Source organism: Mustela erminea, chromosome 16 (assembly GCF_009829155.1).
Source record: "Mustela erminea isolate mMusErm1 chromosome 16, mMusErm1.Pri, whole genome shotgun sequence".
Classification (NCBI taxonomy): domain Eukaryota; kingdom Metazoa; phylum Chordata; class Mammalia; order Carnivora; family Mustelidae; genus Mustela; species Mustela erminea.
Genome location: NC_045629.1, coordinates 4112010 through 4125784, shown reverse-complemented (window position 1 = coordinate 4125784; position 13775 = coordinate 4112010). Strand labels below are relative to the sequence as shown.

Below are 13775 nucleotides of genomic sequence, written 5' to 3'. Positions count from 1 at the left end.
CTTTTTTCTGTTATCTCTCCTTCCTCAAAGATCACATGTAGTTAATTAAATGATGCCTTTAAATGTGTTTACTCAACCACAAATCCTATACTGCTTGATCAGACATATCCTGCTTATCTACAATCTCCATCGCCTCCTTTGTTGACTGTTATCTTGTATCTAATAAATACAGGACTGAGGAGTTGTTTGGAATAACAGTCTTCTCAACTGCCTACCCCTGTCTCTTTCTCTTGTAGCTGGCTGGTTTGTGCAATTGGGAAGCAGCATAACTCTTATTTTTCAACCTGTGCTCTATTAGTGAAACAACAAAAGCTGGATGACAGCACTTCTGTTTATAACATGGTTTACTGAACAATTTACACCCACTGTTGAGAACTACTGCTCAGGAAAAAAATATTCCTTTCAAAGTATTACTGTTCATTGACAATGCATCTGGTCACTGAAGAGCTCTGAGGGAGAAGTACAATGAGATTAATGTCGTTAGTATGCCTGCTAACACAACAACCATTCTGTAGCCCTTGGGTCAATGAGTAATTTTAACTTTTCAAGTCTTATTATTTAAGAACACAATTCAAAAGGCTATAGCTGCTACAGACAGTGATTCCTTTGATGGATCTGGGCACAGTAATTGAAAACCTTCTTTAAAAAATTGACCATTCCAGATGCCATTAAAAACATTTGTGATTCATGGAAAGAGGTAAGCTATCAACATTAAGCAGAGTTTAGAAGAAGTTGATTCCAACTGTCATGGATGACTTTGAGGGGTTCCAGACTTCATGGAGGTAGTAACTACAGATGGAGTGGAAATAGCAAAAAAAATTAGAATGAGAAGTGGAGTCTGCAGGTGTGACTGAATTGCTGCAATCTTTAGACCAAACTAGAATGGATGAAGAATTGCTTCTTATGGTTGAGTAAAGAAAGTGGTTTTTTGAAATGGAATCTACTTTTGATGAGGATGCTGTGAAATTTGTTGAAAAATAAGAAAGGATTTAGAGTATTACATAAACTTAGTTGATAAAGTAGTGTGGTGGGGTGTTGTGAGGATTGACTCCAATTTTGAACAAAGTTCAACTGTGGGTGAAATCCTGTTCAGTAGCATTTCATACACATGAACATCACATAGAACAATAAATAAATTAATAAATAAATAAATAAAATCATGCATGAAAGGAAGAACCAATTGATGCATCAAACTTCACTGTTGTCTTATTTTGAGAACCTACTACAGTCACCCCAACATTTAGCAAACATCCCCTCCTGATAAGTCAGCAACCATCAAAATTGAGGCAAGACCCTCCACCAGCAAAAAGATTCTGAGTTACTGAAAACTCAGATGATAGTTCACATTTTTAGCAATATATATTTTTTTAATAGACAGGATGCTGCATGCTTAATAGATTGCAGTGGCACTTTCATATGAGCTGGGAAACAAAAAATTCATTTGACTCACTATATTGTGATATTCACTTTATACTGGTGGTCTGGAACTGGACCTGCAATATTTTCGAAGGATGCCTGTAAATACTCCCTGGATTCAGCAAGCCTTTGGTGAATTTTCAAAGTTGTGAAAAATTTATTGGGACCATTTCTGCAGTTTTTTTGGTTGCTTTTATAGAAAAGCAAAGTTTTGGAGATCATTACTCCTCTATCTTCTTTCACGCTATGCCAAAAATGGATTTTTGAAGAGTTTTTTAAATTTCTTTCCTCTCCCAACACAATTAGAGACAATTGGTCACTTTTCTCTCTGTTGTCACCAGCATTCTATAAATTCTATAGCTCTTTCTATAATAATATATCCCAATTATTATAGCTAGAAAAAATGAATCCCTCTATAAAATAAACTACCTAAGGTAATATTTTATTTTGAAACAATATAATATTTATTTATTCAAACTATTATAATTTAATGATACTATTTTGCATAGTGCCTGGTATAAAGGGAGTTCATTATATTTTTATGATGAATTAATCCTCCATAACCTGTCTCCTTAGTAATCACAGAAGACATTCATTGTAAAATGTTATTTTTATGAGAATAATGAGGTATGTTTCACAATGGAGGAGTTTTAGTTAATGATGATTAAAAATGGTAAAATACAGTAAATCATTAGATAGAGGATTTAGGTATATACGGCAGTGTGATACAGGTCTGCTCATCTAAACAATCTCTAATTTATTGGGAAAATCATTGTAACATAATTTTACACCTCGCTGAATATCACTGGCTTAACAGATACTTAACACCAAGACCTCTATCACCCTTTTCCAGGCTTTTCATTAAATATATCAATTGAAGAGGAATTTCATTGCATTTTTTAATAAATAAATCTGATCAAAATCATGATAGAGAACATAAATGGTTATGTTCTAGATGTACAGAGGAAATGAGAAAGATACTCCTAACAAAAAATGAACTGGGAGGTACATAATTTTAATTTCAAGTCTAGACAACAATTAAGATTAAACCAAATCCCAATAACCTTGGTTTAATATAATTTTTAACTTATTTGATTCCCAGACATTTTAACATTAAGAATGGTTTAGAGTTTATTGAGGTATAATGACATAAATAAATGGCACATATTTAATGGATAAAGTTTAATAAGTTTCCCCATACTTATGCACCTATAAAAACATCACTACAACCAACATAATGAACATATCCATCACCACAAAGTTCTCTCATGCTCCTTTATAATCTCTTTCTGTCACCACCCACCCCTCCCATTCCCCAGGCAACTGTTGATTTTCTTTCTGATTTCGGTACCTTAATTTGTAATCCTTAGAATATTATCACAATAGAAGCATGCAACCTATACTCTATTTTTGGAGGAAAGAGTGTCTGGTTACTTTCAGTCAGTACAATTATTTTGAGATTCATCTGTGTTGTAGCATGTTCCTTTTTGCTGGTAAGTAATATTCCATTGTATAGACATGACACTGAATGTCCATTCACTTGTTGGAATTTGAGCTGTGTCCAGTTTGGGGCTATAAACATATAAAGCTCCTATGAACATTTATCAACAAACAGGAGTGGACTAGCTGGATCACATGGTAGGCATAGATTTAACTTTTTAGTAACCACCAGACTCTTCAAAGTGTTTGTGCCATTTATTTTAAGGATTTTATTTATATATTTGACAGAGAGAGATCACAAGTAGGCAGAGAGGCAGGCAGGGGGGCAGGCGGTGCAGGCTCCCTGCTGAGCAGAGACCCTGAGACCATGACCTGAGCCGAAGGCAGAGGTTTAAACCCACTGAGCCACCCAGGCGGTCCTGTTTGTGCCATTTTATATTCCCACCAGCTGTATATAACAATTCCAATTTCTCCTTGCCAATACTTAGCAAGAACAGTTATAATTAACCATTCCAGTGTATATGTAGTGGTATTTCATTGTGTTTTTAATTTGCATTTTCTTTATGGCTTATGAGGTTGAGTATTTTTTCATGTGCTTATTTGATATTTGGGTACATCTTTGGTGAACTGTCTATTCAAATCTTGGCACATTTTATTTTTTTGAGTTGTTTCTTTTCTAACTATTCACTTCTCAGTTGTTAAAAATATATTCTGGATGTAAATCCTTTATTAGATATAAAATTCACAGATATTTTCTTCTAGTCTATACCTTGTATTTTTCTTTAAGAGTCTTTTTTGAAAAAAGGAAGCTTTAAATTTTGAGGAAGACTCAGATTTAATCTCCTTTGTTATTTAAAGACATTCCCAAAGATCTTTACCTTGAGGTCTCTACCAGAAGGATGATTGATATGTACAGCACTGTTTCAGGAGCTAAGAGTAGAACAAGAAATAATACCTTTATCTTCTGGAGTTTACAGTTGAGTTTGGGGTGGGAGGAGGAGGATGGGTTAATAGAGAATACCACAAAATGTGATAAATGCAATAAGAAAGAAATGCTTAGGGTCTTATAAAAACTTGTTGTTTAACTGTCAAAGTAAAAACTTAAATTTTCTAGACATAAACAGTGGATCGTTTTTTACTTTTTTTAACCTTTAAATTAAAAAAAAAATCTTTCTAAGTACAATAGAAATCCTATGAGCCACAAAAGTGCTTTTTGCTGGGGCACCTGGATGGCTTTGTTGGTTAAGTGTCCAACTCTTGATTTTGGCTCAGGGTATGATCTCAGGGTTGTGAGATCAAATCCCTTGTCAGGCTCTACACTTGGTGTGGAGCCTGGTTAAGATTCACTCTCTCCCTCTCTCTCTGCCCCTACATACTTTTTTTTTTTTTTTTTTTTTTTTGCTAATTTAGGCCACACAGAAATACAAGGGGTAAATGTCCTTCATGTATTGAGAGTGCAGTACTAACAAAAAAATAGGAAGAATTGAAACATATTCAAAATTTGAAGGCGGACAGTTAAAAATATAAACTGGTGTCACATAAAGATGCTCAACCTGACACATCTTAGAAATACATCTTAAATGGCAAGCACATAAATTTTCCAATTATTCCAATAGTAAAGACCAAAGCCAAAAGAAGTCAAATAAATAAGGTAGTCTGAGCTGATCTCTATATGCAGAATTAGAAAATAGAATTTGTATCAGGAACAATGGAGCTCAAGACAAAACTAAACAAAATGCAATTCCTTGTTGCAGGAACTGAATAGGGAACTTAAATCAACAAAATGAGTGGAAATTGATAAGAGAGGGTTCTCCAGGGAAAGGCATAAGACTTAAGCACAGGAACTTGGGAATGGAACCCTCTCAACGGGAAGGAGACTGGGCTGTAATACTTCACAGATTCAACACCTTTACCTGATTCTTACGTAACTCCTCAAGATTTTTTTTTTTTAATTCTGTAATAATAACATGTGTATGTATCTTTCCAACTCCTTTATTAAAACACAGTGGCTTATTCTGTTCCCTATTCATCTCTTCACTATTACCACTTAATAAACTTTCTTGGATGGCCTTCTATACTAGTACCAACAGAACTAGTTTATCTTTTTAATGGTTGCAAATTATTCCACTGATGGATATTGAGTTTGTTTCAGATCCTTTGTTGGTGTGATTTCATTTCTATTTAATCCATGTTCAGGAGTTAGTTTAGTTCTTTAATCTGAAGACTCACAGAAACTCAGCCATGTCTCTCTTAATACATTGACCTTCATACATTTTCTCCAGTCTTTCTGAAGTTTCTTTTTTTTTTCAGTTTCTCATTCTAAAATTCATATCTTACATTAACTTTTATTTTTTTTTACCCTTTTCTGTGTGTGTTGTATTCTGATTACATTCCCTTTCAGTTCATCTTCATCTATTCTATTATTCAATTGGTTAATTGATTTTAATTTTAATGCTCACTTCAGCAGCACACATACTGATTTTAATTTTAAATATGCTCTTTTGAACTACAGAACACTCATGAAAGAAATTGAAGAAGACACAAAAAGATGGAAGACCATTCCATGCTCTTGGATCGGAAGAATAAACATTGTTAAAATGTCTATACTGCCTAGAGCAATATATACTTTTAATGCTATTCTGATCAAAATTCCACCAGTATTCTTCAAATAGCTGGAGCAAATAATATTAAAATTTGTATGGAATCAGAAGAGACCCTGAATCGTTAAGGAAATGTTGGAAAACAAAAATAAAAGGGGGGGCATCACGTTACCTGATTTCAAGCTTTACTACAAAGCTGTGATCACCAAGACAGCATGGTACTGGCATATAAACAGACACATAGACCAGTGGAACAGAGTAGAGAGCCCAGATATGGACCCTCAACTCTATGGGCAAATAATCTTCGACAAAACAGCAAAAAATATACAGTGGAAAAAAGACAGTCTCTTCAATAAATGGTGCTGGGAAAACTGGGCACCTATATGTAGAAGAATGAAACTCGACCATTCTCTTACACCGTACACAAAGATAAACTCAAAATGGATAAAAGTCCTCAATGTGAGACAGGAATCCATCAGATCCTAGAGGAGAACATAGGCAGTAATCTCTTCGATATCAGCCACAGCAACTTCTTTCAAGATATGTCTCCAAAGGCAAAGGAAACAAAAGCGAAGATGAACTTTTGGGACTTCATCAAAATCAAAAGCTTCTGCACAGCCAAGGAAACAGTCAACAAAACAAAGAGGCAACCCATGGAATGGGAGAAGATATTTGCAAACGACAGTACAGACAAAAGGTTGATATCCAGGATCTATAATGAACTTCTCAAACTCAACACACACAAAACAGACAATCGTATCAAAAAATGAGCAGAAGGTATGAACAGACACTTCTCCAATAAAGACATACAAATGGCTATCACACACATGAAAAAATGTTCATCATCACTAGCCATCAGGGAGATTCAAATTAAAACTACATTGAGATACCACCTCACACCAGTTAGAATGGCCAAAATTAGCAAGACAGGAAACAACATGTGTTGGAGGGGATGTGGAGAAAGGGGAACCCTCTTGGGCTGCTGGTGGGAATGCCAGTTGGTGCAGCCTCTTTGGAGAACAGTGTGGAGATTCCTCAAGAAATTAAAAATAGAACTTCCCTATGACCCTGCAATTGCACTTCTGGGTATTTACCCCAAAGATACAGATGTCGTGAAAAGAAGGGCCATCTGTACCCCAATGTTTATAGCAGCAATGGCCATGGTCGTCAAACTGTGGAAAGAACCAAGATGCCCTTCAACGGACGAATGGATAAGGAAGATGTGGTCCATATACACTATGGAGTATGATGCCTCCATTAGAAAGGACGAATACCCAACTTTTGTAGCAACATGGACGGGACTGGAAGAGATTATGTTGAGTGAAATAAGTCAAGCAGAGAGAGTCAATTATCATATGGTTTCACTTATTTGTGGAGCATAACAAATAGCATGGAGGACATGGGGAGTTAGAGAGGAGAAGGGAGTTGGGGGAAATTGGAAGGGGAGGTGAACCATGAGAGACTATGGACTCTGAAAAACAATCTGAGGGTTTTGAAGGGGCGGGGGTGGGAGGTTGGGGTACCAGGTGGTGGGTATTATAGAGGGCACGGATTGCATGGAGCACTGGGTGTGGTACAAAAATAATGAATACTGTTATGCTGAAAATTAAAATTAAATAAAATAAATAAATAAATAAATAAATATGCTCTTTTAAAAAATTTTAACTCCTATTTGATTCTTCTGAAAATCCATATATTTTAACACCATATCCTGTTCTTGACTTATAATTTTTAATCCTTTACTTAAAGAGCACATGATAATTTAAAATAGTTTTGGATTTTTGGGGGGAAGCCTGGGTGGCTCAGTCACCTAAATGTCCAACTTTTGATTTTGGCATCGATCATGATTCAGAGTCATGAGATTAAGCCCCACATCAGTTCTGTGCTGAGCATGGAACATGTTTAAAATTTTCTCTCCCTCTGCTCTATCCCTCCATGCCTCAAAAAATAATTCTGAATTTTTTAATCTCTAAATTATGGTTTCCCCTATAGTGATCTATTTAATCAATAATTTAACATTTTGGATTTAAATCTTTCATGAGAGTAATTTACTGAAAGTCTCATGCATCCTGGTTTGTGGGAGTGTCCCTACAGAGCTAAATTCTAACACTGGCCATTTAGACAATAGTAATATCCTTCAGTCCCCTTTATGTTTTATTTTATTCTAATTTTTTCTGGTTGGGGGTAGCTGTGCCACATGATAGCACAAATTCAAAACTGAATCCCATAGGAAGCAGAAGACTTTTGTTCAAGTGGGTGGCATCTTTTATTTTATTTATTTATTTTTTTTCAGACATAGAGCATCGGGGATATGAAGGGGCTTGATTTTCATTAATAACAATTGACTATTTTGACATATTCCTAAATTATTCAGTCAAAAACATATGTATAAACATGTATATTTATAATCAAAGCTTCAGAAAACTTTACATGAAAATTAAGTTAGAAAAAATTTGATATTACAGTAACACAATGTTGTTTAGTCCAAGAGTCCTGTTTGAATGCTAAATCTGGAGAAGAAATGAGATTATATGTGTTTTCAGATGTTTATTCATTAAAGTAACTCACATTTTATTAAATAGGGAATGTACCTTGGTCTCCGAATGCATTGCTATCAAATTATGCAGGCAAGTTTTCCAATGGTGTGGAAATATGAATATTGAACTATAAACAAATCCTATATCCTGGATGTCTTCATTTCCATGATGGAAAATAGTAAGGTAAAAATCTATTAACTCTTGCTTTCAGTTGTTAAAATGCCAAAAAGAATTCATTATGATTTTTAAAAATGTGAGATGCTAAGAGATTTCAAATAAAATTTTGGTATAATAATATTAAAAAGCTAGAAAATAAAAAGCTATGGATGCTAATACTTACCTACATTTATTATATGTGTGTGGGTTGGAATAGTAAACAGTTCTTATTATTTACTCTATATTTAAGTTTTTTCAGATTCTTATTTACTTTACTATTATTCAAAACCTAGATAAATGAAGAGGTGGCAAAGAATCCTGCAGGTTATTGAAGGGAAAATGTAGGAAGTGTCAAACATAGCTGTCATCATAAATAAAGAATACTGTGGGGTTATTACAATTATCAAATATTTATAGCAACATAAATTACATTAATTATTAATACTTCTTCACATGTCGAGGTTAGAAAGGGCAAGGAAGGTTGATAACATAGATATTGGAGTCATTCTTAAAGAAAGATTCATCATTCATATTTTTGGCAAGAATTCCATAAATGAGCAGATCTACATTTTTATGTATCCGACAATAAAATGACTATGTTTACTGAAGGGCATTACAACGTTCCTCAAAGGCTGATGTTCTTTTCTATTTTAATAATTTCTCATTAATGAATTTTCCATCCACTATAGCTCTATACAATTGTTAAACTGTATTTCCTATGTAACATCCTACTAGGATCAAAAGCATCTGGAATGGAATGGGAGTCACAATGGGAGTTTCCGAAGGATCATCACAGAACTAGTGTATCAGTAGCTCTGGGATAGAGCCCTGATCTCTGCACCACAAACAAAGGCATGAGACATAACCACAGTGGAATGTGATGAGACACACAGCACATACATCTCTCTAACTTCTACATCCACCTAAGATATCAGCATGACTCAGGTGTGAGGACCTGAGGCTAGGAAATGGGGTATGCCTATGGCTGGAAAGACACAGTTCACAGCTTTGTAGACATACTGAGCTATCCGGATTTATTTTCACTAGTATTTCAGTCACCCATAACTTTGTGGGCTAGTATGGCCTAGTGGCACCATTAATAATATAATTTATGCAATAATATAAATTATGTATTCTAAAAAGAAAATTTAAAATTTTAACACATTAATGGTAATAATGGCATATATATCAAGAATTTCACATTTGTTATTTAATCTTCAAAAATAAACATGTAAGGTAGTTGCACTTTAAAAATGAAGGGACGGGGGGTGGGAGGTTGGGGTACCAGGTGGTGGGTATTATAGAGGGCACGGATTGCATGGAGCACGGGGTGTGGTGCAAAAATAATGAATACTGTTATGCTGGAAATAAATAAAAAAAAAATATTACCAATGAAGGAACTGAGGTTTAGATGATAAAAGTAACTTAGTTTTCATATGAGAGTTATTTAAAATTTTTATCATTGAAATTAATTTGTAACTGATCTACCATTTATAAATAGATAGTTTAGATGTTTAGATCTTGATCAATTTTTACACATTGAGGCTGATGTCAAGGGTAAGAAATGCATGGCTGGCCTTTGCTTCTCTATCATCACACAAACCTCACACACTGCTGACTTGAGTGAGTCCAAAACTGAGCCTATACTTACTTTCCTCATTCAAACAAATGTTTTTATAATGTTTATGAGGCAAAGTAAAAGTTAAGCTCAGCTTAATAAAATTATAAGTAGAATTATTATTTTCTATAATCAATTATTTTATTCTATAATCAATAGTCTAATAAATCAACTAGATTCTTGGCTAGATTAATCAGACATCACTTTCATTCTACACATGCATTTAGATTCATGTAAAATACCTTCATCTAATTTTGAAAATTCCTTCTTACTTTTAGATCAATTAAACATAGATCTCCTATACAAAAATAGTGATTTGAAGGAGTACATGGCCACCAATGCTCATAGCAGCAGTGTCTAAAATAGCCAAACTATGTAAAGAGCCCTAATGTCCATTAATGGGTGAATGGATAAAGAAGATATTTGCGGGGGGGTGGTTGTGTACTATGAAATATTACTCAACCATCAAAAGGAATGAAATTTTGCCATTTGCAACAATGTGGATGGAACTAGAGTGTATTATGCTAAATGAAATAAGTCAGTCAGAGAAAGATGAATACCATATGATTTCACTCAAATGTGGAATTTAAGAAACAAAACAGATGAAGATAGGAGAAGGGAAGAAAAAATAAAATGAGATAAAAATGGAGAGAGACAAACTCTTGACTATAGGGAACAAACTAAGGTTTGCTAGGTCAGGAGATGGGGTGACTGGGTGAAAGGCATTAAGGAGGACACTTGATTTAATGAGCACTGGGGGTTTTAAGCAACTGATGAATTACTAGATTCTATCCCTGAAATAAATAATACATTATATGTTAATTAACTTGAATTAAAATTAAAAAATAGGTTTCCCACCTGTTAAGATACAGTCAAACTATCTTATGGAAATAGCTCTCTTAGGTCTTTAATATTATATTTAAATAAATATATGTTTTTTGTTGAAAATAGTTTTGACTTAGTTTACTTAGATAAAATATTTTTTAAAACTGCTTTTAATATGATTAGAGAAACAGATATATCACATAATATGAAAGAAATCTAATAAAGTATGTATTTTCCTGGAGAGCAAATGATAGTGCCAATTATTACCATGTAAATATTAAGTGCAATCAAGATTATTTTCTATAATAGATACAATGAAAAAAAATGCATGATATGTCTCTCCAAGTACTTTTCCATCTTACCTGCTGGTTTACAGGAAAATTTCTGTTGATTTTTTTAATCTGCAACAATAAATAAATAATAAATGTGAGAACAATAAACATAAAGTTACACGAGAGCTACCAAATTTTAGAAGAATCTATTTTAAGTGAGTTAATATATACTGATATTCTAAATTGACATATTAAAATCACTACATGTCAAACACTAATTACAATTTTTTTGAAATTTTGATTATCAAAAGTATTCCAAATTTGACATGTAAACATTTTGAAAGATTTTCATCTAACAATTTTCTCATTTATGAGAAATGAAAAGCCTCTGCTTCCATATAATGTTAAATGACAATCTATGGAAAATATAGAGTAACTTTTTGTAGTTTATTTTTTCAGTTTGAAATATTATATTAAATGTATTTTAACACTGAAGAGAATAGAAGAAATATAATACTCCAACACTAAAAGATAAAGTATGTGTGTCAAAATATTTTCACTCAGGACCCTAAATAAAGTATAACATTTACTTTAAGATAATTTAATGATTAACATTTCAAAACAACTTAAAATAAATCTTCAGAGAAAGGATTTCCTCTTTCATATAAACAAATTTCAAAATCCAACTGAAAAATGAATATCATATTTAGACAAATGACCTTATAACACACAAAGTCTTTGTTCAACAGAATCTTTACTCATTAAATCAATTTTTATTTTTCATTGATTTTCTGGAGAACTTAAAGACTGCTAACTCTGTGCAGTATAACTATACACTACCCTAATCACAGACTGTTTCCACTTAGAAATTGTTTTATTGAATTATTTTATTTTTCCTTCTTTGTTAGTTTTGTTTCCTTTTGTCTTACTGACAAATGTGTAAATAACAGGAAATTTAATTGATATGATGCATAAAATTAGAGAATCATTAAATTGTGTGCAAGAAAATACTTTCTGGCAAACTGTGTGTCATTTAAAATATATAAAAAAAACTTTAGAAGATTTATATGATTCAGCAGGTACATGTACAAAAAACGTATATCTTTCTTATACTGCTATAGTAATTGCAAAATAGTTTTTGCTTTGATGAGGAATCAACTAAAGAAACCTCTAAAACTATTGGCATCTTAAACTAAAATCAGTATAGTCTAGAGACATGGACAGAAAAAACAGCTTCCTAAACACCTTTTCTTACTCAATAAAAAAAATTCATATTGAATACTTTGTGGAACTATGCTTCTTGCTAGTTCTTATGGATTATTATAAAAAATTGTAAAATTCTAGCAATATTTTGTATGGACCCTTGTCTTCCAGCATGAACTATCTAGCTTTGTAACTTTTATTTTTTTAATCTGAAAAAAAAAAAAGACTGAATAATTTGAGTAATCATAACAATGCTCAAGCCACAGTAATGTATGTAAATGTGCATATGCACATACATGTATAGATTTGATAAATGCAAAGAGAAATGTTGAGACTGTCATTCATTCATTTCTAAAATCCTTTTAATGATCTTCTACTGATGTGAGTCATGGTGCTCGAAGTGCTGAAACATGAAAACAAAAGTCATTCCAAGCTGAGACAATAGCATAATGAGGCTAGTTTACAGAATCTGAAGAGTCCAAGTGGCTTCAGTGTGGAATGAACTTAAGTGCAACACAGGAGCCACAATGTAGATGCATAATAACATTGTAAAGTTTTGCAGTCATAGAGACCTGCGTTTGAAATCCAGCTGTAACTGTTGTTAAATATCATTAGACAGTTATTAATTATTCTGTGTCTAATCTCCATCCTTTGTAAAATGTCCTTAACAATATTAACCACATGTATTTGTTGGAAAAACTAATGAAAAAATAAATGTCATGAAGTTAGAGCTTAATAAGTGATGACTATTATTAATATAATAAATAATAATATATAAAACTAATATAAAAGAATTTAGGATTTCCTTTGAAGACAATGATAATGTACATATGTATGTATGTATATATGTATGTATGTATTTGAGACAGAGAGAGAGGGAGGGAAAAAGAGCAAAAGCAGAGGGAGTATCAGGCAGAGGGAGATGGAGAAGCAGGCTCCATGCTGAGCAGGGAGCTCCATGTGATGTAGGACTCAATCCCAGGACCCTGAGATCATGGCCAGAGCTGAAGGCAGAAGCTTAACTGACTGAGCACCCAGGCATTCCAACAATGAGAATGCTTTAAAGAAGCTAAGCAAAGATGTCTTTTGCAAATGCCTTTCAGTTTTCTTGGCAACTTTAGGGTTTATATACGCAAGTACCAAGTGAGTGACAACCATATGTGAACCAGGCTGGGTTCCAGAATATAGGTTGCCCACCATTTACCTCCAGAGAATCACTTGCAGGCATGCCACAGTCAGAGGAATAAGGAATTAGTTGAAGTCTCCTCAGATGTGAAAGTCTTTATCAGTTGGAAACAGTATGCCTATTTAACATTTACAAGCATATTCTAGGAAACCTAAATTATAAATAAACACTCAACATAGAAAATGCTAAATGCTAGAAGTACTTTGTTTTAAATTACTCATTTAGTAGTTAAAAGAAATCATATCAATAAAATAGCTTGATAAGATAAAAGTATTGGAAACATTAATGACAATTTAACCTTATTTTTAAAAATAAAGCTATATGTTGTATGGTTGAAATAATGTTTAATTTATTAAAAGTAATAAAATATCAAACTATAATATATTCTTAAATGTACTCATAGAGCAAAGTTTTAAAAACTGTCTTCTTTTGGCAACAATATTAATTCCAAATAATGGAAATCCTAAATTCTCTGCATAATTTTAGACTGCTCTTCAAATAAGGAAAGTTAAAATTTGTTCA

General features: G+C 33.1%; 1 protein-coding gene across 2 annotated transcripts in view; it reads right to left on the bottom strand.

Annotated features, from left to right (window-relative positions):
- SNTG1 (syntrophin gamma 1) overlaps positions 1 to 13775 on the bottom strand; it is a 954619-nt gene that overhangs the window by 174212 nt on the left and 766632 nt on the right. For both annotated transcript variants that reach the window (XM_032316414.1, XM_032316415.1), the window contains one exon: positions 10955 to 10993. In XM_032316414.1, the coding sequence (XP_032172305.1) occupies positions 10955 to 10993 (39 nt within the window). The remainder of the gene's footprint in view (positions 1 to 10954; positions 10994 to 13775) is intronic.